The sequence below is a fragment of the Oncorhynchus mykiss genome, chromosome 27 (genome assembly GCF_013265735.2).
Source record: "Oncorhynchus mykiss isolate Arlee chromosome 27, USDA_OmykA_1.1, whole genome shotgun sequence".
Classification (NCBI taxonomy): domain Eukaryota; kingdom Metazoa; phylum Chordata; class Actinopteri; order Salmoniformes; family Salmonidae; genus Oncorhynchus; species Oncorhynchus mykiss.
In genome coordinates, this window is record NC_048591.1 from 17,755,871 (window position 1) to 17,780,655 (window position 24,785).

Below are 24,785 nucleotides of genomic sequence, written 5' to 3' on the forward strand. Positions count from 1 at the left end.
AATAAATCTGGATTGAGTAAAGACAGAGGAATGTAGACTGAATCCCTCACACACTGGTGTATAAGTCTGGATAAAGAGAGTATCTATATATCTCCTGAAACTAAAACCTTCCCCCTGCCTGCAGCCTTCCTCTTATCTCCTGCCCCGAGCACTCCTCATTGTCACGCCCTGGCCTTAATTATCTTTGTTTTCTTTATTATTTTGGTTAGGTCAGGGTGTGACATGGGGGTTTTATGTGTTTTGACTAGTCTAGGGGTTTGTATGTTTATGGGGCTGTTTCCTGTCTAGGTAAATTGTATGTCTTTGGTTGCCTAGATTGGTTCTCAATTAGAGGCAGCTGTCTATCGTTGTCTCTAATTGGGAACCATATTTAGGCAGCCATATTCTTTGGATATGTTGTGGGTGATTGTTTCCTGTGTCAGTGTTTGTGCCACACAGGACTGTTTCGGTTAGGTCACGTTTAGTGTATTTGTGGTCAGGTTGAGTTTTTCTAATTAAAAAACCATGGACACTTACCACGCTGCGTATTGGTCCGATCCTTGTTTCACCTTTTCAGAGGAACAGGAGGAAATCTGCCGTGACACTCATCTTCCTCGCACTCTCTCTATCTCACTCCTCCTAACCCCTCACTCCTCTCTCTCTCCTCCCCTCCTCCCTCACTCCTCCCTTTCTCTCTCCCTCCCCACTGTCTCTCTTTCCCTCTCACTTCTTAATTATCTCTTCTCCATCTAAACTGCCATCCCAAGTAGACACACATACTGTAGCTTTATAAAGCAGTTCCAAGCAGAGGGACACACAAAGCTGGTTCAGAAACACATAGTTGGGTCTGTGGGTCAGACGTCCATAGCTACTGTAGGGTTGGAAGCAGTCGGGGGTAAAGGCCATGCCATTAACACCCTGCCTCTTCATAGCTCTGAGTGGATGAAGAACATGTCTACACCCTCCTGGTGACCTAGGGAGATATCTCCTAATCTCAGCTTGTTACCTGTATAAAAGACACCTGTCCACAGAGGCAATCAATCAATCAGATTCCAAACTCTCCACCATGGCCAAGACCAAGGAGCTCTCCAAGGATGTCAGGGACAATATTGTTGACCTACACAAGGCTGGAATGGGCTACAAGACCATCGCCAAGCAGCTTGGTGAGAAGGTGACAACAGTTGGTGCGAGTATTCGCAAATGGAAGAAACACAAAAGAACTGTCAATCTCCCTCGACCTGGGGCTCCATGCAAGATCTCACCTCGTGGAGTTGCAATGATCATGAGAACGGTGAGGAATCAGCCCAGAACTACACGGGAGGATCTTGTCAATGATCTCAAGGCAGCTGGGACCATAGTCACCAAGAAAACAATTGGTAACACGCTACGCCGTGAAGGACTGAAATCCTGCAGTGCCCGCAATGTCCCCCTGCTCAAGAAAGCACTTATATATGCCCGTCTGAAGTTTGCCAATGAACATCTGAATGATTCAGAGGACAACTAGGTGAAAGTGTTGAGATGAGACCAAAATGGAGCTCTTTGGCATCAACTCAACTCCCCGTGTTTGGAGGAGGAGGAATGCTGCCTATGACCCCAAGAATACCATCCCCACCGTCAAACGTGAAGGTGGAAACATGCTTTGGGGGTGTTTTTCTGCTAAGGGGATAGGACAACTTCAAACGTACAAAATCAGCAGGGGATCAAATACTTTTTTCCCTCACCGTATGTACTGTTGAGAGGAAGCAACATTTGATCAACATGTTGTGGTATTTCCTTTCATCTAACTCACCTCTACTGATGATACTCCTGTGAATTATAGAGTCATAGGAGATCTAGGCCCATATGTATCAAGTGTCTCAGAGTAGGAGTGCTCAGTCCCTCTCTCTCCTCTAGTGGATATTGACTGTTTCTCCTCTCCTCTAGCCGGTGTGGACTACGTCGGTATCAGCAGGAACCTGGACTTCGCCCCGGGGGTCAGCCAGCAGACATTCAGGGTTACCATCCTGGATGACCTGGGTCAGCCGGTGCTGGAGGGGACCGAGACATTCGAGCTGATCCTCCGCATGCCCATGAACGGCATCCTGGGAGAACCGGGGAAGGCCACCATCCTCATCAACGACTCCGTCTCTGACCGTGAGTGAATCGTGCTGATATACTGTGTCCCAAATGCCACCTTATTCCCTATGCAGTGCACTACTTTTAACCAGGGCCCATAGCATCTGGTCAAAATGAGTGCACTATATGGGGAAAAGGGTGCCATTCGGGACACAGTTCGAGTCACAACATATCTGACTGTGAGTGAACCTAGCTGATTTAGTCACCACGCATCTGATTTGTCAGAATGCATCTAATTATCAATGAACTATAAATATAGATTAAAACGGGCACTGGCATTTCATTCAGAAGTTGAGAAACATATCATACCTTGCTCTGACAAAACAGGGCATCTCCGAAACATACCAACACCAGTAAAGACGATTGAACAATGCTGCCAATTAAAACGTTGGTATTACATTACTGTAAGTGTCCATATAAATGCATTTATAAAGCCTTTATAAAGGCTTATAGTGCATTATAAGACAGTAGACAGTTATGAGCATTATGTCATGGTTATGATCAACACTGTTTCTCTATGCACTTGATCTAATGTAGATGATTTGTTGATGTGATTGTCCTCTAACAGTGCCCAAGGTGCAGTTCCATGATGCCATGTACATGGGGCATGAGAACTCCGGTCAGATCTCAGTCGTGGTGTATCGTAGTGGTGACATCAGTTACAGGTCAACGGTCCGCTGTTACACCAGACAGGGCACCGCTCAGGTCATGATGGACTTCAACGAACGACCCAACACAGACGCTTCCATCATCACCTTCCTACCAGGTAAAACTAAAAACTATTCTGTAAAACACTGGAAAAAAACAGGTAACACTGAAAACTATTCTGTAAAACACTGGAAAAAAACTGGTAACACACTGACACAAGGAACGTATCGTTTTTTTCAACAACTGGTTACCCCTTTTTGCTAATCTCTCTCAATCTCTCTCTCTCTCTCTCTCTCTCTCTCTCTCTCTTTTTCCTCCCATCTCCATCTCTCTATCCCTTCCCTCTCTTTCCAGGGGAGGTGGAGAAGCCGTGTGTTCTGTCCTTGGTTGATGACACGGAGCATGAGGAGGAGGAGGAGCTGAGGCTGGTGTTGGGGTCGCCCCGCAGTGAGTCTCCGTTCGGAGCATCCATCGGGAAACAGAATGAGACTCTGGTCAAGATCAAGGACGAGGCAGACAGTAAGACTGACTGACTCATAGATGTAATCATTTCATCTGTAGAAAATAAAAGTTGCTCACTCTATAATAGTCCCAGATACTTATTGCATTACTTCCCTTATTTTCTCAAGTTCATAATCTGCTAGTCTGCATCTTGTTCATTTGTTTTGGGGTGTGTGTCTTCAACTCATTCTACTCTGTGTGTCTGTTTGTAACATTGCTGAGTTCACACTGCTCCATGTCTGACTCTGTGACTCCCATCCATGTTATCCCCAGAGGCCATCATCAAGTTTGGGGAGACTAAGTTCAGCGTGAGTGAGCCTAGCGGGGCAGGTCAGGTGTCCATGGTGAAGATCCCAGTGCTGAGGGTAGGAGACACCTCCAAGGTGTCTGTGGTCCGCGTCCACACCAAGGATGGATCAGCCACCTCCGGAGAGGACTACCATCCTGTATCTGAAGGTGAGAAATGTCACAACCTCTCACATCAATACGGCCATGAGTTTTTCCAGACAGGGTGATCTGATTGGGATCCTGACCCTATGGAAATAATCCTCTTGATAAGGTAACTCGGTATCTGCAGTGTTTAGATGTTTCATCTCTAACTTAGAGCCGTGTTGTTGTTGTTTACCCCAGACATTGAGTTCAAGGAGGGTGACACAGAGCACTACATCGAGGTGGAGATCTTGTATGATGGAGTCAGAGAGATGAGAGAAGCATTCACTGTCCACCTGAAACCTGATGAGAACATGGTGGCTGAGACGCAGGTGAGGACTGGAACAATAACATCACATAGACTCAGCAATATGACGTTGACACAAGTAGCAGGATGCGCTTCACTTACCTTCAACGTGATAGCTGAGGGACAAGAACAAGAGAGAAGTTTAGTTGTTGCGTTAGTCGCCCCTGATACATCACTACCTTTAACAACACTTCTATGTTTGATCTGTTTTTGTTCTGTCTGTCCTCAGATGAATAAGGCCATTATCTACATAGAGGAGACCAACAGCATGGCGGACGTCACCTTCCCCTCCGTCCCCCAGGTGTTCTCCTTACTGCAGTATGACGACACCTCCAGGGCCAGAAATACCCCCTTGGTGGCAGGCTACCCCGTCGTCTGTGTCACGGTACGGAGAATGGTTTGTCAGGGACTTTTAACCTCCCAGTCCAGAGGTTCGTCCCAAATGGCACCCTATTCTCAGTTTAGTGCACTACATTTGGCCAGAGTCCCATGGGGAAGTGCACTATATAGGGAATAGGATACCTTTTAGGATGAAGGCCAAGGCATGAAGGCCAAGTTGTTTCTTTGGTTTAGGAATATGTCAATTAGGATTCAATTAGGATATTGAAGCACAGGTGAGTGATGTTGATGGACAATGCACATTTTCCCTTGGACTATATTACAGTATATTTTGCCTCATTCCCAAACACTGTCTCCTCTCTCCTCCCTCCCTCTCTCACTCCCTCCTCATTCCCTCCTCACTCCCTCCTCCCTCTCTCTCTCCCTCAGGCTTGTAACCCTAAGTACCCTGACTATGACAAAACTGGCTCCATCTGCACCAGCGAGCACATCAATGACACGCTGACCCGCTATCGATGGTTGGTCAGCGCTCCAACCAGCCTGGACGGGGTCACCAGCTCCATGAGAGAGGTGGACTTTGATACCTTCTTCTCCTCCTCCAAGATCATCACCTTGGACTCTGTCTATTTCCAGGTAGAGAACACATTATCAGTGAACTGAGTGTGAATTTGGACTGGCTCAGTCAAAGAAAAGACCTAAAGTGAATGATTGAGATGACTGTATTGATGTGATTGAGTTGACTGTATTGATGTGATTGAGATGACTGTATTGATGTGATTGAGATGACTGTATTGATGTGATTGAGATGACTGTATTGATGTGATTGAGAAGGCTGTATTGATGTGATTGAGACAGCTGTATTGATGTGATTGAGATGACTGTATTGATGTGATTGAGATGACTGTATTGATGTGATTGAGAAGGCTGTATTGATGTGATTGAGACAGCTGTATTGATGTGATTGAGATGACTGTATTGATGTGATTGAGATGACTGTATTGATGTGATTGAGAAGGCTGTATTGATGTGATTGAGACAGCTGTATTGATGTGATTGAGATGACTGTATTGATGTGATTGAGATGACTGTATTGATGTGATTGAGATGACTGTATTGATGTGATTGAGATGACTGTATTGATGTGATTGAGATGACTGTATTGATGTGATTGAGATGACTGTATTGATGTGATTGAGATGACTGTATTGATGTGATTGAGTTGACTGTATTGATGTGATTGAGATGACTGTATTGATGTGATTGAGTTGACTGTATTGATGTGATTGAGATGACTGTATTGATGTGATTGAGATGACTGTATTGATGTGATTGGGTTGACTGTATTGATGTGATTGAGATGACTGTATTGATGTGATTGAGTTGACTGTATTGATGTGATTGAGTTGACTGTATTGATGTGATTGAGATGACTGTATTGATGTGATTGAGTTGACTGTATTGATGTGATTGAGATGACTGTATTGATGTGATTGAGATGACTGTATTGATGTGATTGAGACAGCTGTATTGTTGTGATTGAGATGACTGTATTGATGTGATTGAGACAGCTGTATTGATGTGATTGAGATGACTGTATTGATGTGATTGAGATGACTGTATTGATGTGATTGAGATGACTGTATTGATGTGATTGAGTTGACTGTATTGATGTGATTGAGATGACTGTATTGATGTGATTGAGTTGACTGTATTGATGTGATTGAGATGACTGTATTGATGTGATTGAGACAGCTGTATTGATGTGATTGAGATGACTGTATTGATGTGATTGAGATGACTGTATTGATGTGATTGAGATGACTGTATTGATGTGATTGAGATGACTGTATTGATGTGATTGAGATGACTGTATTGATGTGATTGAGATGACTGTATTGTTGTGATTGAGATGACTGTATTGATGTGATTGAGATGACTGTATTGATGTGATTGAGATGACTGTATTGATGTGATTGAGATGACTGTATTGATGTGATTGAGTTGACTGTATTGTTGTGATTGAGATGACTGTATTGATGTGATTGAGATGACTGTATTGATGTGATTGAGATGACTGTATTGATGTGATTGAGATGACTGTATTGATGTGATTGAGATGACTGTATTGTTGTGATTGAGATGACTGTATTGATGTGATTGAGATGACTGTATTGATGTGATTGAGATGACTGTATTGATGTGATTGAGATGACTGTATTGATGTGATTGAGATGACTGTATTGATGTGATTGAGATGACTGTATTGATGTGATTGAGATGACTGTATTGATGTGATTGAGATGACTGTATTGTTGTGATTGAGATGACTGTATTGATGTGATTGAGATGACTGTATTGATGTGATTGAGATGACTGTATTGATGTGATTGAGACAGCTGTATTGATGTGATTGAGATGACTGTATTGATGTGATTGAGATGACTGTATTGATGTGATTGAGATGACTGTATTGATGTGATTGAGATGACTGTATTGTTGTGATTGAGATGACTGTATTGATGTGATTGAGATGACTGTATTGATGTGATTGAGATGACTGTATTGATGTGATTGAGATGACTGTATTGATGTGATTGAGATGACTGTATTGATGTGATTGAGATGACTGTATTGATGTGATTGAGATGACTGTATTGTTGTGATTGAGATGACTGTATTGATGTGATTGAGATGACTGTATTGATGTGATTGAGATGACTGTATTGTTGTGATTGAGATGACTGTATTGATGTGATTGAGAAGGCTGTATTGATGTGATTGAGATGACTGTATTGATGTGAGATGCCCACCACTACTAAGTGAATGATCCAGTTGACTGTGTTGATGTGATTGAGATGACTGTGTTGATGTGATTGAGATGACTGTATTGATGTGATTGAGATGACTGTATTGATGTGATTGAGAAGGCTGTATTGATGTGATTGAGAAGGCTGTATTGATGTGATTGAGATGACTGTATTGATGTGATTGAGATGACTGTATTGATGTGATTGAGAAGGCTGTATTGATGTGATTGAGATGACTGTATTGATGTGATTGAGATGACTGTATTGATGTGATTGAGAAGGCTGTATTGATGTGATTGAGATGACTGAATTGATGTGAGATGCCCACCACTACTAAGTGAATGATCCAGTTGACTGTATTGATGTGAGCTATGTGTGTCTCTCCCTCCAGGCTGGCTCTAGGGTGCAGTGTGCAGGCCGGGCTGTGAACTCTAACGGAGACGAGGGCCTGGAACTCAGCAGCTCCATAGTCTCCATCAGTATAGAGAACGGTATGTGCCAGCCTCGTGTGGTGGGTACAGTGGGCGCTGAGCCCTTCTCTGCCAAGCTACGCTACACCGGAGCAGAGGACCCAGACCACCCCAACCTCATCAAGATCACTGTCACCATGCCACACATAGATGGTGAGGAATACAGAGACTTCTCGTTTCTCTCTATTTCTCTTTCTCTCTTGCTCTATTTCTGACACTCTTTCTCTCTCTCTGTCATTCTTTCTCACTCTCTATTTCACTCTATCTCCCGCCCCTGCCTTTCTCTCTCCTAACCCCTTGTCTCTCCTCTCCTCTCTCCTCTCCTCTCCCAGGCATGCTCCCTGTGGTCTCCACCCGTCCTCTGTCTAACTTTGAGCTGACGTTGAGTCCTGATGGTACTCGTGTGGGGAACCACCGCTGTTCTAACCTGCTGGACTTCACCGAGGTCAAGACCCGCCACGGCTTCATTACAGACGCCACCAAGAACCCTGAGGTGATCGGGGAGACCTCTCCCTACCAGTACAGCGCCCCCCTAAGGGGATCCAGCATACTGCGCTTCTACAGGAACCTCAACCTAGAGGCTTGTCTATGGGAGTTCACTAGTTACTATGACATGTCTGAGCTACTGTCAGACTGTGGAGGGACCATCGGTACAGACGGACAGGTGAGAGAGCTGTGTGTGTGTGTGTGTGTGTGTGTGTGTGTGTGTGTGTGTGTGTGTGTGTGTGTGTGTGTGTGTGTGTGTGTGAGCGCCTGTGGGGGCACTATCAGAACAGACAGACAGGTGAGCTGCCCCATCCCACCAGACCCCTGACCAATTGCAAATAAGTAGGGGGAGAGGTGTCATGATGATTTCTTGGAAAGTGGTGTCATGATGATTTCTTGGGAAGTGGTGTCATGATGATTTCTTGGGAAGTGGTGTCATTATGATTTCTTGGGAAGTGGTGTCATGATGATTTCTTTGGAAGTGGTGTCATGATGATTTCTTGGGAAGTGGTGTCATGATGATTTCTTGGGAAGTGGTGTCATGGTGATTCATTTGGAAGTGGTGTCATGATGAATTCTTTGGAAGAGATGTTATGATGATTTCTTGGAAAGTGGTGTCATGAGGATTTCTTGGGAAGTGGTGTCATGATGAATTCTTTGGAAGAGATGTTGTGAAGATTTCTTGGGAAGAGATGTTGTGATGATTTCTTGGGAAGAGATGTTGTGATGATTTCTTGGGAAGAGATGTTGTGATGATTTCTTGGGAAGAGATGTTGTGAAGATTTCTTGGGAAGAGATGTTGTGATGATTTCTTGGGAAGAGATGTTGTGATGATTTCTTGGAAAGAGATGTTGTGATGATTTCTTGGGAAGAGATGTTGTGATGATTTCTTGGGAAGAGATGTTGTGATGATTTCTTGGGAAGAGATGTTGTGATGATTTCTTGGGAAGAGATGTTGTGATGATTTCTTGGGAAGAGATGTTGTGATGATTTCTTGGGAAGAGATGTTGTGAAGATTTCTTGGGAAGAGATGTTGTGATGATTTCTTGGGAAGAGATGTTGTGATGATTTCTTGGGAAGAGATGTTGTGATGATTTCTTGCGAAGAGATGTTGTGATGATTTCTTGGGAAGAGATGTGATGATTTCTTGGGAAGAGATGTTGTGATGATTTCTTGGGAAGAGATGTTGTGATGATTTCTTGGGAAGAGATGTTGTGATGATTTCTTGGGAACAGATGTTGTGATTATTTCTTGGGAAGAGATGTCAGGATTTACTTGCTCAGTATTTGACCTCCAGTTCTTTCCTGTAACAGTTCTTGTAATTTTCCTATTCACCAACAGAATCCTTTACAGCCACATCTCTGTTACAGTGGGGCAAAAAATTATTTAGTCAGCCACAAATTGTGCAAGTTCTCCCACTTAAAAAGATGAGAGAGGCCTGTAATTTTCATCATATGTACACTTCAACTATGACAGACAAAATGAGAAAAAAAATCCAGAAAATCACATTGTAGGATTTTTTATGAATTTATTTGCAAATTATGGTGGAAAATAAGTATTTGGTCACCTACAAACAAGCAAGATGTCTGGCTCTCACAGACCTGTAACTTCTTCTTTAAGAGGCTCCTCTGTCCTCCACTCATTACCTGTATTAATGGCACCTGTTTGAACTTGTTAGCAGTATAAAAGACACCTGTCCACAACCTCAAACCGTCACACTGCAAACTCCACTATGGCCAAGACCAAAGAGCTGTCAAAGGACACCAGAAACAAAATTGTAGACCTGCACCAGGCTAGGAATCTGCAATAGGTAAGCAGCTTGGTTTGAAGAAATCAATTGTGGGAGCAATTATTAGGAAATGAAAGACATACAAGACCTCTGATAATCTCCCTCGATCTGGGGCTCCACGCAAGATCTCACCCCGTGGGGTCAAAATGATCACAAGAACGGTGAGCAAAAATCCCAGAACCACACGGGGGGACCTAGTGAATGACCTGCAGAGAGCTGGGACCAAAGTAACAAAGCCTACCATCAGTAACACACTACGCCGCCAGGGACTCAAATCCTGCAGTGCCAGACGTGTCCCCCTGCTTAAGTCAGTACATGTCCAGGCCTGTCTGAGGTTTGCTAGAGAGCATTTGGATGATCCAGAAGAAGATTGGGAGAAAGTCATATGGTCAGATGAAACCAAAATATAACTTTTTGGTAAAAACACAACTCGCCGTGTTTGGAGGACAAAGAATGCTGAGTTGCATCCAAAGTACACCATACCTACTGTGAAGCATGGGGTTGGAAACATCATACTTTGGGCCTGTTCTTCTGCAAAGGGACCAGGACGACTGATCCGTGTAAAGGAAAGAATGAATGGGACCATGTATCGTGAGATTTTGAGTGAAAACCTCCTTCCATCAGCAAGGGCATTGAAGATGAAACGTGGCTGGGTCTTTCAGCGTGACAATGATCCCAAACACACCGCCCGGGCAACGAAGGAGTGGCTTCGTAAGAAGCATTTCAAGGTCCTGGAGTGGCCTAGCCAGTCTCCAGATCTCAACCCCATAGAAAATCTTTGGAGGGAGTTGAAAGTCCGTGTTGCCCAGCAACAGCCCCAAAAAATCACTGCTCTAGAGGAGATCTGCATGGAGGAATGGGCCAAAATACCAGCAACAGTGTGTGAAAACCTTGTGAAGACTTCTGTCATTGCCAACAAAGGGTAAATAACAAAGTATTGAGATAAACTTTTGTTATTGACCAAATACTTATTTTCCACCATAATTTGCAAATAAATTAATTAAAAATCCTACAATGTGATTTTCTGGATTTTTTTTCTCATTTTGTCTGTCATAGTTGAAGCGTACCTATGATGAAAATTACAGGCCTCTCTCATCTTTTTAAGTGGAAGAACTTGCACAATTGGTGGCTGACTAAATACTTTTTTGCCCCACTGTAGCTACCCCTCTCAGACGTTGTTCTTCTAAAGCCCATCTTAACCTCACCACTAATAACTAACCAAACACAGGGCTTTATGGATTCCCACAACTCATCACGAGGCCTGCTATTTATCTTGTCAAAATGGCTTCTCCAACATTCACATGTGCTGTGCTCTTTAAACAGCTGCTGCTGTGTTGAGGGAGGGTCCGCTCTTACAGGTCTTAAACTCCCTCCCTACTTTTCTCTCTCTCTCTCTCTCTCCCCCTCTCTCTCTCCCTCTCTCCCCCTCTCTCCCTCCCTCCCTGAGTGGAGATCTCAAACCCTGGTCACATAGTTCAGTGCTCCTGTCATGTAGATTTCCCTTGGAAACCTCCAGTCACTTCAGTGTAGTTAAACCCCAGTCAGTCTATTAGTTCACTAGCACTTAATTAAGCAGGCTGCGGTCATAAAGAGATGCCTACAGAGAGGAGAGATGCCTGCAGAGAGAAGAGCTGCCTGCAGAGAGAGAGAGAGCAAAGGTCTTGGTATGGTTAAGGTCTCCTCACGCTAGACACACACACACAGACACACACACACACACACACAGGAGCTAAGGACATGTTGTGGTAAAGGTCTCCTCACGCTACAGATCCTCCCTGCTGTAGATCATCAACTAGACGCTCCCTAGCAGTGTGTGTGTGTGTGTGTAGGTGTGTGCGTGTGTAAAGGAAAGAAATCAACAGTGCATGTAGAATTTATGAGAGGCTAACTACTAACACAATTTAAGGTTAAGCATATTGTATGGTTGAAAAGTCACCAACTCCATGGAATATCATTACATTCTATATAAAGTGAAATTCCATTTTGCAAGATAAATGATACTGTAAATGGATATTGCATGCAAACATGGATGAGTTAAGATACATAGGAAGTATAAGATAATATTTTATGGAGGCGGTGATCATCATTCTCTTCTAAAGTAAACTTCCTCCACACTTTATGACTTTCCGTCTGACAGGTTGTAATCCAGCGTTAGCCCATTTGTTTACCCTGAAACTGAAATAAGTTCATATTCTGACCAGACAGAGCTTTGTGGGAGAGGTCGGAGTTGATCAGCACTTTGATAATCCTGAATGTCAGGGTCTGCCTTAGTACTGTGTACCAACACTGGTTTAACTTGGTCAATGTCCCTCCTATCTACAGATTTGACGTGCTGTTGCTAGTCCCTGGCAGGCATGTGACAACAGACTGAGGTGCTTTAAGTATCACTGGCCCAAATGGCACACTATTCCCTTTGTTTTGTAATGCATTACTTTTGACCAGGGCCCATAGGGAATAAGTTGCCATTTGATAAATAGCCAGAGACTAAGGTGCATTAAGCATCACTGTGTTGTTTTACGTAAGATCCATAACTAAGAGAGAGAATGAGACCCCGCCAGGTACTACAGACATGTCTCTATTCACCCAGAGACCCTACTGCAGGGTCTGCCTGTGTCACATCCATATGAGTTGTACTGTAAGCTTCAATCAGTTTGGCCAGTAAGAACAAACAGAAAGACTCAATAGCTCTTGTCTAGAGGAACATTATTTGTGCCCCTGTGTTGTCTCTGACCTGAGAGGCCCTTAAGGGTCTGATCGACTGACTGGGGGGCTGAGTGGAGAGGTTGAGGAGTACAGAGAGACTGAGTCCGACTAAGCTTGGGGCCCCAGACTGGCCTCTCACTGGGACTGACTCTGTCACTGAGTCTGTGTGTCATGGTGAGAGGCTTTGTCCCCAGCTTATCAGACCACAGGAATCCATTAGGTCTCAGCAGGCAGTGCCAGGGTCATACAGCAAATCATCTGCCTCAACTCTCTCTGGGTTCTACCAGTTCTCTGAGATCGATCTCTCTCTCCTCTTTCCTTCTCTCTCTCCTTTCTCTCTCTCGCTCGCTTTTCTCCTCTTCTTTCTCTCCCCCCCCCCTTCTCTCTCGCCCAGGGCATAGGCAGGTCCCAGCATGAAGGGAGAGCTAGTGCAGACAGGTACCCCTCTCGTAGGTCACCAGATTCAAATCCCTTTACTCTCTCTCTCCTCCTTCCTTCTCTCTCTCCTTTCTCTCTCGCTCTCTCTCTCTCTATCTTTCTCCCTCCATTTCTATCTCTCTCTCTCGCTCTCTCGCTCTTTCTCTCTCCCTTTCTATCTCTTTCGCTCTCTCTCCTTTCTCTCTCGCTCTCGCTCTCTTTCTCCCTCCATTTCTATCTCTTTCTCTCTCTCTCACTCTCTCTCTCTTTCTCCCTCCCTTTCTCTCTCTCTCGCTCTCTCTCTTTCTCTCTCCCTCCCTTTCTATCTCTTTCTCTCTCTCTCTTTCTCCCTCCCTTTCTCTCTCTCTCTCTCTCTCTCTCTCTCTCTTTCTCCCTCCCTTTCTATCTCTTTCTCTCTCTCTTTCTCCCTCCCTTTCTCTCTCTCTCTCTCTCTCTCTCTCTCTCTCTCTCTCTCTTTCTCCCTCCCTTTCTCTCTCTCTCTCCCTCCCTTTCTATCTCTTTCTCTCTCTCGCTCTCTCTTTCTTTCTCCCTCCCTTTCTATCTCTTTCTCTCTCTCGCTCTCTCTCTTTCTTCCTCCCTCCCTTTCTATCTCTTTCTCTCTCTCGCTCTCTCTCTTTCTTTCTCCCTCCCTTTCTATCTCTTTCTGTCTCTCTCTCTCTTTCTCCCTCCCTTTCTATCTCTTTCTGTCTCTCTCTCTCTTTCTCCCTGCCTTTCTATCTCTTTCTGTCTCTCTCGCTCTCTATCTCTCTTTCTCCCTCCCTTTCTATCTCTTTCTGTCTCTCTCTTTCTCCCTCCCTTTCTATCTTTCTGTCTCTCTCTCTCTCTTTCTCCCTCCCTTTCTATCTCTTTCTGTCTCTCTCGCTCTCTCTCTCTCTCTTTATCCCTCCATTTCTATCTCTTTCGCTCTCTCTCTCTTTCTCTCTGGTTCTTTGTCTTGCTGTTATGTCTTGATAGGATGATTAACTTCAGAATGGGATGGTTTTATCCTCATTGTTGACAAATCAATAATTGAATAACACAACCAAACATTCACCAGTTGTAAATGTAATGGTTTGCTATTGTTGCTATATATCTAGATTCAACTATTTTGGAAAGATACCATCTCTCTGAAATGTGGCCAGTGTAAATTTCAGAGTCAATGTAAACCCTCTTGAATCCATAAGAGCTCCAGTAGTACTAGTACAGCCCATACAGTACAGCACTGTGTATATACACTGAGTGTACAAAACATTAGGAACACATTCCTAATATTGTGTTGCACCCCCTTTTGCCCTCAGAACAGCCCCAATTCGTCAGGGCATGGACTACAAGGTGTTGAAAGGGATGCTGGCCCATGTTGACTCCAATGCCTCCCACAGTTGTGTCAAGTTGGCTGGATGTCCTTTGGGTGGTGAACCATTTTTGAAACACACGGGAAACTGTTGAGCTTGAAAGCCCAGCAGCGTTGCAGTTTTTTACACAAACCGGTGTGCCTGGCACCCACTACCATACCCTGTTCAAATGCACTTAAAGATTTTGTCTTGCCCATTTACACACATACACCATCCATGTCTCAAGGCTTAAACATCCTTCTTTAACCTGTCTCCTCCCCTTAATCTACACTGATTGAAGAGGATTTAACAGGTGACATCAATAAGGGATCATAGCTTTCACCTGATCACCTGGTCAGTCTGTGTCAAGGAAAGAGCAGGTGTTTTTAATGTTTTGTACACTCAGTGTATATTAAGTGGTATGATGCTGTCTGCTGATAGGAACACTTATTGATCACGCTATACTTCAGCACTACGTCAGCCACCGTAACACCCTCTATATGTATTACATACATAATCACATGAATCTATAGAATATAGATAAAGACCAAGCCATAATCATACATCAAGTTATGAGTGTGTCTGCATACTGTTCTCATGAGGTATTTGTTAAGTTATGAGTGGGTCTGAATACTGTTACAATGAGGTATTTGTTAAGTTATGAGTGGGTCTGAATACTGTTACAATGAGGTATTTGTTAAGTTATGAGTGGGTCTGAATACTGTTCCCATGAGTTATTTGCGAGCTCCATACAGATAGGCAGCTTGTGAATGTTTAGTATAGGCCTATATATTAACTAGTACTAGGGACCTTTTGTAAACAACCTGCTTGTTGGATGTTTAAGTGTGTGGATGCTTAAATGCATTTAGCAAAGTTTGATGTAATGTATGTACTTCTAGCAGTCTCTATTTCTCTCTCTCTCTCTCTCTTTCTGCCCCTCTTTCCATTCAATTCAATGTACGGACTTTATTGGCATGGGAAACATATGTTTATATTGACAAAGCAAGTGAAATAGATAATAGACAAAAGTGAAATAAACAATAAAAAATGAACAGTAAACATTACTCACAAAGTCCCCCCCCCAAAAAAAAAACATTTCAAATTGTCACGATCGCTGTCGTCGTGAAAATGACTGGACCAAGGTGCAGGGTGGTCAGCGTACATTTCTTTATTATAAATGTCGCTAACAAAACAAAAAAAACAACCGTGAAGCTTACTAGGGCTATACAGGCCATTAACAAATAGAAAAGGAAAAAAGGCTGCCTAAGTATGATTCCCAATCAGAGACAACGATAGACAGCTGTCCCTGATTGAGAACCATACCCGGCCAAAACATAGAAACACAGAACATAGAGAATAACCAAACATAGAGAATAAAAAGATCTCTACGGTCAGGGTGTGACACAAATGCCATATTATGTCTATATACAGTGTTGTAATGATGTGCAAATAGTTAAAGTAAATAAAAAATAAACATAAATATAGGTTCTATTTACAATGGTGTTCTTCACTAATTGCCCTTTTCTTGTGGCAACAGGTCAAAAATCTTGCTGCTGTGATGGCACACTGTGGTACTGTCTTTCACCCAATAGATATGGGAGTTTATCAAAATTGGATTTCTTTTCGAATTCTTTGTGGGTCTGTGTAATCTGAGGGAAATATGTTTGGCGGGAGGTTAGTAAGTGCAGCTGTTTTTTAGTAAATTCTTTCCAATGTGTCAAGTAATTATCTTTTGTTTTCTCATGATTTGGTTTGGTCTAATTGTGTTGCTGTCCTGGGGCTCTGTGGGTGTGTTTGTGTTTTTGAACAGAGCCCCAGGACTAGCTTGCTTAGGGGACTCTTTTCCAGGCTCATCTCTCTGTAGGTGAAGGCTTTGTTATGGAAGGTTTGGGAATCGCTTCCTTTTAAGTGGTTGTAAAATTTAACGGCTCATTTCTGGATTTTGATAATAAGGGGGTATCGGCCTAATTCTGCTCTGCATTCATTATTTGGTGTTCTACGTTGTACACTGGGGATATTTTTGCAGAATTCTGCATGCAAAGTCTCAATTTGGTGTTTGTCCCATTTTGTGAATTCTTGGTTGGTTAGCGGACCCCAGACCTCACAATCATAAAGGGCAATGGGTTCTATAACGGATTCAAGTATTTTGAGCCAGGTCTTAATTGGTATGTTGAATTTGATGTTCCTTTTGATGGCATAGAATGCCCTACTTGCCTCAGATCATTCACAGCTTTGTGGAAGTTAGCTGTGGTACTGATGTTTAGGCCGAAGTATGTATAGTTTTTTGTGTGCTCTCTCTCTTTCTTTCTCTCTCTCTTTCTTTCTCTCGCTCTCTCTATTTTTCTCTCTTTCTCTCACTATTTTGTTTTCCTCTCTCTATTTTTCTCTCTTTATTTCTCCCTCTTTTTCCTGTCTCTCTGTAGTTTGAACCTACCTACTATTGCTAGTATTCTGTGTTACTGTAAAGTATATTGATGTTTAAATGCATGTCAAATACAGCTTGATTTGATGTATGTCTATCTCTAGGTGTTGAACCTGGTCCAGTCCTATGTGACCCTCCGGGTGCCCCTCCATGTCTCCTATGTGTTCCACTCCCCGGTGGGGGCAGGGGGCTGGCAGCATTTTGACCTGCAGTCTGAGCTACGACTCACCTTCGTATACGACACTGCCATCTTGTGGCGGGACGGCATCGGCAGCCCTCCTGAGGCTGAGCTACAAGGCAAGTCTCACATCAAATTAAATATATTCAAAAGTAATTTCACTCTTTACAGAATGAGGCAAAAACAAACAAACAAATACAACACTTTCTGGTGTGCTTCGAGCACAGATGATATTTTTATGTTACAGCAATGAATGAGGATGTGTTAGTTTGGTGTGACAGTGAGACCGACGGGGTGCAATCTGCAGGTGGCCTTTACTGCACCTTTCTCAATGGGTGGGCTATACTAGTAGGGATGTGTTAGGTCGGTGTGACAGGGAGACTGACCGGCTGTATTCTGTAGGAGCCCTGTACCCCACCAGTATGCGTATCAACGAACAGGGTCGTCTGGTGGTCAACTTCAGAACAGAGGCTCGATTCAGAGGACTGTTTGTCATATCACACTCTGGTATGTTCACATTATCTACTCTTTTCATACAGTACATCCATGGGCTTAAACTAGTAACCCACCGTATGTATCAAGTGTCTCAGAGTAGGAGTGCTGATCTAGGATCAGGTCCATGTAATCTTAAACATTGTGATGTAAAACTGATCCTAAGTCAGCACTCCTACTCTGACACGCTTGAATCTGTACATATTCCCCTTCAGTTCTCTATTAGCCTTACCTGTGTCTGTACCCAGCGTCCTCTCTGTCGTCCATGGTGATGTGTGCGGACCACCCTGGGGTGACCTTTAACCTCAGCCTGGTGAGGAGCGAGCCCACCTACAACCAGCCCATGCAGCAGTGGACCTTTACATCAGACTTCGCTGTGAGGACAACATCTTATTTTCTTTTATCTTTAATACTGGGTTATCAATATAGAGTATATACACTGCTCAAAGAAATAAAGGGAACACTTAAACAACACAATGTAACTCCAAGTCAATCACACTTCTGTGAAATCAAACTGTCCACTTAGGAAGCAACACTGATTGACAATACATTTCACATGCTGTTGTGCAAATGGAATAGACCACAGGTGGAAATGATAGGCAATTAGCAAGACACCCCCAATAAAGGAGTGGTTCTGCAGGTGGTGACCACAGACCACTTCTCAGTTCCTATGCTTCCTGGCTGATGCTTTGGTCACTTTTGAATGCTGGCGGTGCTTTCACTCTAGTGGTAGCATGAGACGGAGTCTACAACCCACACAAGTGGCTCAGGTAGTGCAGCTCATCCAGGATGGCACATCAATGCGAGCTGTGGCAAGAAGGTTTGCTGTGTCTGTCAGCGTAGTGTCCAGAGCATGGAGGCGCTACCAGGAGACAGGCCAGTACATCAGGAGACGTGGAGGAGGCCGTAGGAGGGCAACAACCCAGCAGCAGGACCGCTACCTCCGCCTTTGTGCAAAGAGGAGCAGGAGGAGCATTGCCAGAGCCCTGCAAAATGACCTCCAGCAGGCCACAAATGTGCATGTGTCTGCTCAAACGGTCAGAAACAGACTCCATGAGGGGGGTATGAGGGCCCGACGTTCACAGGTGGGGGTTGTGCTTACAGCCCAACACCGTGCAGGACGTTTGGCATTTGCCAGAGATCACCAAGATTGGCAAATTCGCCACTGGCGCCCTGTGCTCTTCACAGATGAAAGCAGGTTCACACTGAGCACATGTGACAGACGTGACAGAGTCTGGAGACGCCGTGGAGAACGTTCTGCTGCCTGCAACATCCTCCAGCATGGTTTGGCGGTGGGTCAGTCATGGTGTGGGGTGGCATTTCTTTGGGGGGCCGCACAGCCCTCCATGTGCTCGCCAGAGGTAGCCTGACTGCCATTAGGTACCGAGATGAGATCCTCAGACCCCTTGTGAGACCATATGCTGGTGCGGTTGGCCCTGGGTTCCTCCTAATGCAAGACAATGCTAGACCTCATGTGGCTGGAGTGTGTCAGCAGTTCCTGCAAGAGGAAGGCATTGATGCTATGGACTGGCCCGCCCGTTCCCCAGACCTGAATCCAATTGAGCACATCTGGGACATCATGTCTCGCTCCATCCACCAACGCCACGTTGCACCACAGACTGTCCAGGAGTTGGCAGATGCTTTAGTCCAGGTCTGGGAGGAGATCCCTCAGGAGACCATCCGCCACCTCATCAGGAGCATGCCCAGGCGTTGTAGGGAGGTCATACAGGCACGTGGAGGCCACACACACTACTGAGCCTCATTTTGACTTGTTTTAAGGACATTACATCAACGTTGGATCAGCCTGTAGTGTGGTTTTCCACAATAATTTTGTGTGACTCCAAATCCAGACCTCTATGGGTTGATACATTTGATTTCCATTGATCATTTTTGTGTGATTTTGTTGTCAGCACATTCAACTATGTAAAGAAAAAAGTATTCAATAAGAATATTTCATTCATTCAGATCTAGGATGTGGTATTTTAGTGTTCCCTTTATTTTTTTGAGCAGTGTATTTTAAAATCTGGTTTCTCTGTGTCTTTAGTGTATAGACTTGGGACTAGCATATGCCATTTACAGAATTTCTTTCTTAAGTCGTAGTGTGTTATCGGCACTAGTGTAAAATAACTAAAAGTAAAAAGATAATATTGGTTCTAAATGACCTGATTAAATAAAGCTTCGACCCGAAGTAAATAACTGTGTCTTATGTCCCCTCTCTCTCCCAGGTGCGTGACTACTCAGGTACTTACACAGTGAAGCTGCTGCCCTGTACCTCTCCCCCCAGTCTGGAGTACTCCCTGCCTCCTGTCTGTAACCCCAGAGAACCTGTCACCTTCGACCTGGACATACGCTTCCAGCAGGTCAGATCACTCTAGGATTAACGTTACTACAATCGTGCTATCTTCTAGAACCTTAAAGGGTTCTTCGGCTGTCCCCATAGGAGAACCCTTTTTGGATGCAGGTAGAACCATTTTGGGTTCCATGTAGAACCCTCTATAGAATGTGTTCTACATGGAAATCAAAAGGGTTCTACCTGGAACCAAAAATGGTTCTACCTGAAACCAAAAAGGGTTCTCCTATGGGGACATCCGAAGAACCCTTTTGGAACCCTTTTTTCTAAGAGTGTACATCAATGTCATGCCATTAAAGGTGTCTGTGAGATGACAATCTTTGAGTTAACACAGAGATGTACTTTAGTGGGAAACAGCTTAGGAGGTGTAGACTGATGGTAACACTGTGATTGGTCTGTTCTCTGATGGTAACTGAATGGTATGTGTTGCCCTATCCTAAGATGGTAAAACTTTGTATTGTGTGTGTCCTATCCCAGGTGAGTGACCCGGTTGCGGCTGAGTTCAGTCTGAACACTCAGATGTTGCTGCTGTCTAAAAGATCTCTGTGGCTGTCTGATGGATCCATGGGCTTCGGACAGGAGAGCGACACCGCCTTCTCACAAGGTACTGTAACACTACAAACCAACACCGCCTTCTCACAAGGTACTGTAACACTACAAACCAACACCGCCTCCTCACAAGGTACTGTAACGCTACAAACCAACACCGCCTACTCACAGAGTACTGTAACACTACAAACAAACACAGCCTTCTCACAAGGTACTGTAACGTTACAAACCAACACCGCCTTCTCACAAGGTACTGTAACGCTACAAACCAACACCGCCTTCTCACAAGGTACTGTAACGCTACAAACAACACACCTTCTCACAAGGTACTGTAACGTTACAAACCAAAACGCCTTCTCACAAGGTACTGTAAAGTTACAAACCAACACAGCCTTCTCACAAGGTACTGTAACGCTACAAGCCAACACCGCCTTCTCACAAGGTACTGTAACGCTACAAGCCAACACCGCCTTCTCACAAGGTACTGTAACGCTACAAACCAACACCGCCTTCTCACAAGGTACTGTAATGCTACAAACCAACACCGCCTTCTCACAAGGTACTGTAAAGTTACAAACCAACACAGCCTTCTCACAAGGTACTGTAACGCTACAAGCCAACACCACCTTCTCACAAGGTACTGTAACGCTACAAACCAAAACGCCTTCTCACAAGGTACTGTAAAGTTACAAACCAACACAGCCTTCTCACAAGGTACTGTAACGCTACAAGCCAACACCACCTTCTCACAAGGTACTGTAACGTTACAAACCAACACCGCCTTCTCACAAGGTACTGTAACGCTACAAACCAACACCGCCTTCTCACAAGGTACTGTAACGCTACAAACAACACACCTTCTCACAAGGTACTGTAACGTTACAAACCAAAACGCCTTCTCACAAGGTACTGTAAAGTTACAAACCAACACAGCCTTCTCACAAGGTACTGTAACGCTACAAGCCAACACCGCCTTCTCACAAGGTACTGTAACGCTACAAGCCAACACCGCCTTCTCACAAGGTACTGTAACGCTACAAACCAACACCGCCTTCTCACAAGGTACTGTAATGCTACAAACCAACACCGCCTTCTCACAAGGTACTGTAAAGTTACAAACCAACACAGCCTTCTCACAAGGTACTGTAACGCTACAAGCCAACACCACCTTCTCACAAGGTACTGTAACGCTACAAACCAAAACGCCTTCTCACAAGGTACTGTAAAGTTACAAACCAACACAGCCTTCTCACAAGGTACTGTAACGCTACAAGCCAACACCACCTTCTCACAAGGTACTGTAACGCTACAAACCAACACAACCTTCTCACAAGGTACTGTAAAGTTACAAACCAAAACGCCTTCTCACAAGGTACTGTAAAGTTACAAACCAAAACGCCTTCTCACAAGGTACTGTAAAGTTACAAACCAAAACGCCTTCTCACAAGGTACTGTAAAGTTACAAACCAAAACGCCTTCTCACAAGGTACTGTAAAGTTACAAACCAACACAGCCTTCTCACAGGGTACTGTAACGCTACAAACCAAAACGCCTTCTCACAAGGTACTGTAAAGTTACAAACCAACACAGCCTTCTCACAGGGTACTGTAACGCTACAAACCAAAACGCCTTCTCACAAGGTACTGTAAAGTTACAAACCAACACAGCCTTCTCACAGGGTACTGTAACGCTACAAACCAAAACGCCTTCTCACAGGGTACTGTAAAGTTACAAACCAACACAGCCTTCTCACAGGGTACTGTAACGCTACAAACCAAAACGCCTTCTCACAAGGTACTGTAAAGTTACAAACCAACACAGCCTTCTCACAGGGTACTGTAACGCTACAAACCAAAACGCCTTCTCACAAGGTACTGTAAAGTTACAAACCAACACAGCCTTCTCACAGGGTACTGTAATGCTACAAACCAACACCACCTTCTCACAAGGTACTGTAACGCTACAAACCAACACAACCTTCTCACAAGGTACTGTAAAGTTACAAACCAAAACGCCTTCTCACAAGGTACTGTAAAGTTACAAACCAAAACGCCTTCTCACAAGGTACTGTAAAGTTACAAACCAAAACGCCTTCTCACAAGGTACTGTAAAGTTACAAACCAAAACGCCTTCTCACAAGGTACTGTAACGCTACAAACCAACACAACCTTCTCACAAGGTACTGTAACGCTACAAACCAAAACGCCTTCTCACAAGGTACTGTAAAGTTACAAACCAACACAGCCTTCTCACAGGGTACTGTAACGCTACAAACCAACACCGCCTTCTCACAGGGTACTGTAACGCTACAAGCCAACACCGCCTTCTCACAAGGTACTGTAATGCTACAAGCCAACACCGCCTTCTCACAGGGTACTGTAACGCTACAAACCAACACCGCCTTCTCACAGGGTACTGCAACGCTACAAACAAACACAACCTTCTCACAAGGTACTGTAACGCTACAAACCAACACAGCCTTCTCACACACCACCTTCTCATGGGTCCTGATTAGAAGTAGTGCACTACATAGGGAATAGGGTGCTATTTGGGATGGAGATAGTCAATGGGGCTATCTGTTTGATTCATTCATTACTGTATTAACTCACAGCTGATCTCCTCCCAGGGGATATGATCTATGGCAGAGTGATGGTGGATCCAGTCCAGAACCTGGGAGATTCCTTTATCTGTAACATAGAGAAGGTGTTCCTGTGCACTGGCGCGGATGGATACGTGCCCAAGTACAACCCCAACAACAATGAGTATGGCTGTCTGGCTGATGCTCCCTCGCTGCTCTATAGATTCAAGATCATCGTAAGTACAGTACTGTACAGTACAGGGCCCGTAGTGCATTATGTGGGGATCATTTGAGATGCAGACAAGGAAGTAGTACAGGGTAAATTCACATAAATACCCTATAGACCTTGACATGGTCCAATGTTGGTACAGTGTTTACTAGTGTTTCCCTCTCCTCCTCCAGGATAAGGCCCAGCCAGAGACCCAGGCCAGGTCGTTTGGTAACGTGGGGTTCAGGGCTCTGCTGGCTGTAGACGACCCTCAGGCCCTGGCCCTGGTCAGACAGCCTGGATCTGACGGCTTCAGCATGGACTCTACAGCACTGTTCCAGGTAGGTCTCCTGGACCCTACGCAGCAGAACACAACACACATCCTGCTTATTTACACCACACTATTTATCGATGACAGTTCCTGTTATCTTTGAATCTTGACGTATTCTTTCTGCCAGTGGTTCTATAGCAAGCGTGAAAAGAATAGTGGAGAAGAAACATCCCTGTCTAATTCCTATTTCTAACACTCTCTTCCACGGATATAACTTGTAAATGAATGATATACACCCATTGATTCTTGACGAATATAACTTATACTTGTAAATGCCTCATGAGCTTAGTTCAACTGTTGATGAATTTTAGAGTCATTACATTTCTCCAGGCCCAAAACAGAGGCAGGGTGTCGCTTTGTTATTGTTTCAATGAAAGACTCTAGTTTTAATGATCAGCAGTAGGACCAGAAATGGTTCCTTTCATTGTCAAGTAAACTACCCAGCCCTTATGACTAACCCTGTTCCTCTGGTGTCCAGGTGTCAGCAGGGAGAGAGTGGTTCATCCACACCATCTACACTGTCCGCTCCAGAGAGAATGCCAACAGGGGCATCGGGAAGAGAAGTCTGGAGTACCACACACTCAGCCAGCACAGCAGTATGTCTGCAGGAGGCCACTCCCTGACCCAACACAGCAGCATGGACAGAGAAACCCAGCGTCAAACTATGTCTGCAGGAGGACCGTCCCAGTCCCAGTCTCGCTCCAGGCGGTCAGCAAACGGGGTGCCAGACCTAACAGAGGACATCGGCCTGGACAACAACCGTGGCACCAATATTCTCCATATCTCCCTGGACCTTAGCCTCCAGCGCCGCACCAGCCCTGACCGGGAGGTCCTCACTCGGGGTGTGGTGCCCAGGGAGCTGAACCATCCTGTGGAGAGCGAGGACGGCCTGGTCTTGATCATAGGGATCCTGGTGGGCCTCCTCCTCACCATCCTCATCATCATCGTCATAGTGCTAACCGTACGGTCCAGACAGGAAAAGAAGAAGATGGAGGTTCCCACGGCAACGTCATGCTCCACTGAGCCCATGATAACATCAGGGTTCACTAGCGGTGGCTTGGACAGCTCAGAGGTCTGATAGACAGACTTCCTTCGACACGACCACTGAGACAGACAGACTGACTGACAGACAGCCATTCACCACATAAAAATAAACGCTGACAGATATATTTTTTATGTGCCTATTTGTTTTTTTTTTTTACATTGGGACAAAAAGAGAGGGATGGGACAACTGAAACAACACAATCAACCATGAGAGTTTAGTTCTGTACAAAAACCTACTTGAAATCTTGCAGCTCTTCTGCTCTGCTGTAGGGGAGACCATAGAGGTAAAACAATCTATCTATATGGGGAGAC

At 44.5% G+C, this 24,785-nt stretch overlaps 1 protein-coding gene across 1 annotated transcript in view; it reads left to right on the plus strand.

Moving 5' to 3' along the window:
* The window catches only part of LOC110507114 (FRAS1-related extracellular matrix protein 2), a 109,938-nt gene extending 85,417 nt beyond the window's left edge, over positions 1–24,521 (plus strand). The window contains exons 10-26 of the mRNA XM_036964988.1: positions 1,903–2,112; positions 2,663–2,860; positions 3,097–3,261; positions 3,517–3,699; positions 3,874–4,004; positions 4,209–4,364; positions 4,748–4,951; positions 7,517–7,748; positions 7,928–8,259; positions 16,848–17,040; positions 17,324–17,428; positions 17,662–17,789; positions 19,639–19,773; positions 20,241–20,367; positions 22,939–23,126; positions 23,293–23,439; positions 23,908–24,521. Coding sequence (XP_036820883.1) covers positions 1,903–2,112; positions 2,663–2,860; positions 3,097–3,261; positions 3,517–3,699; positions 3,874–4,004; positions 4,209–4,364; positions 4,748–4,951; positions 7,517–7,748; positions 7,928–8,259; positions 16,848–17,040; positions 17,324–17,428; positions 17,662–17,789; positions 19,639–19,773; positions 20,241–20,367; positions 22,939–23,126; positions 23,293–23,439; positions 23,908–24,507 — 3,434 coding nt within the window. The 3' untranslated portion in view covers positions 24,508–24,521. The remainder of the gene's footprint in view (positions 1–1,902; positions 2,113–2,662; positions 2,861–3,096; positions 3,262–3,516; positions 3,700–3,873; positions 4,005–4,208; positions 4,365–4,747; positions 4,952–7,516; positions 7,749–7,927; positions 8,260–16,847; positions 17,041–17,323; positions 17,429–17,661; positions 17,790–19,638; positions 19,774–20,240; positions 20,368–22,938; positions 23,127–23,292; positions 23,440–23,907) is intronic.
* The last annotated feature ends 264 nt before the right edge of the window (positions 24,522–24,785 follow it).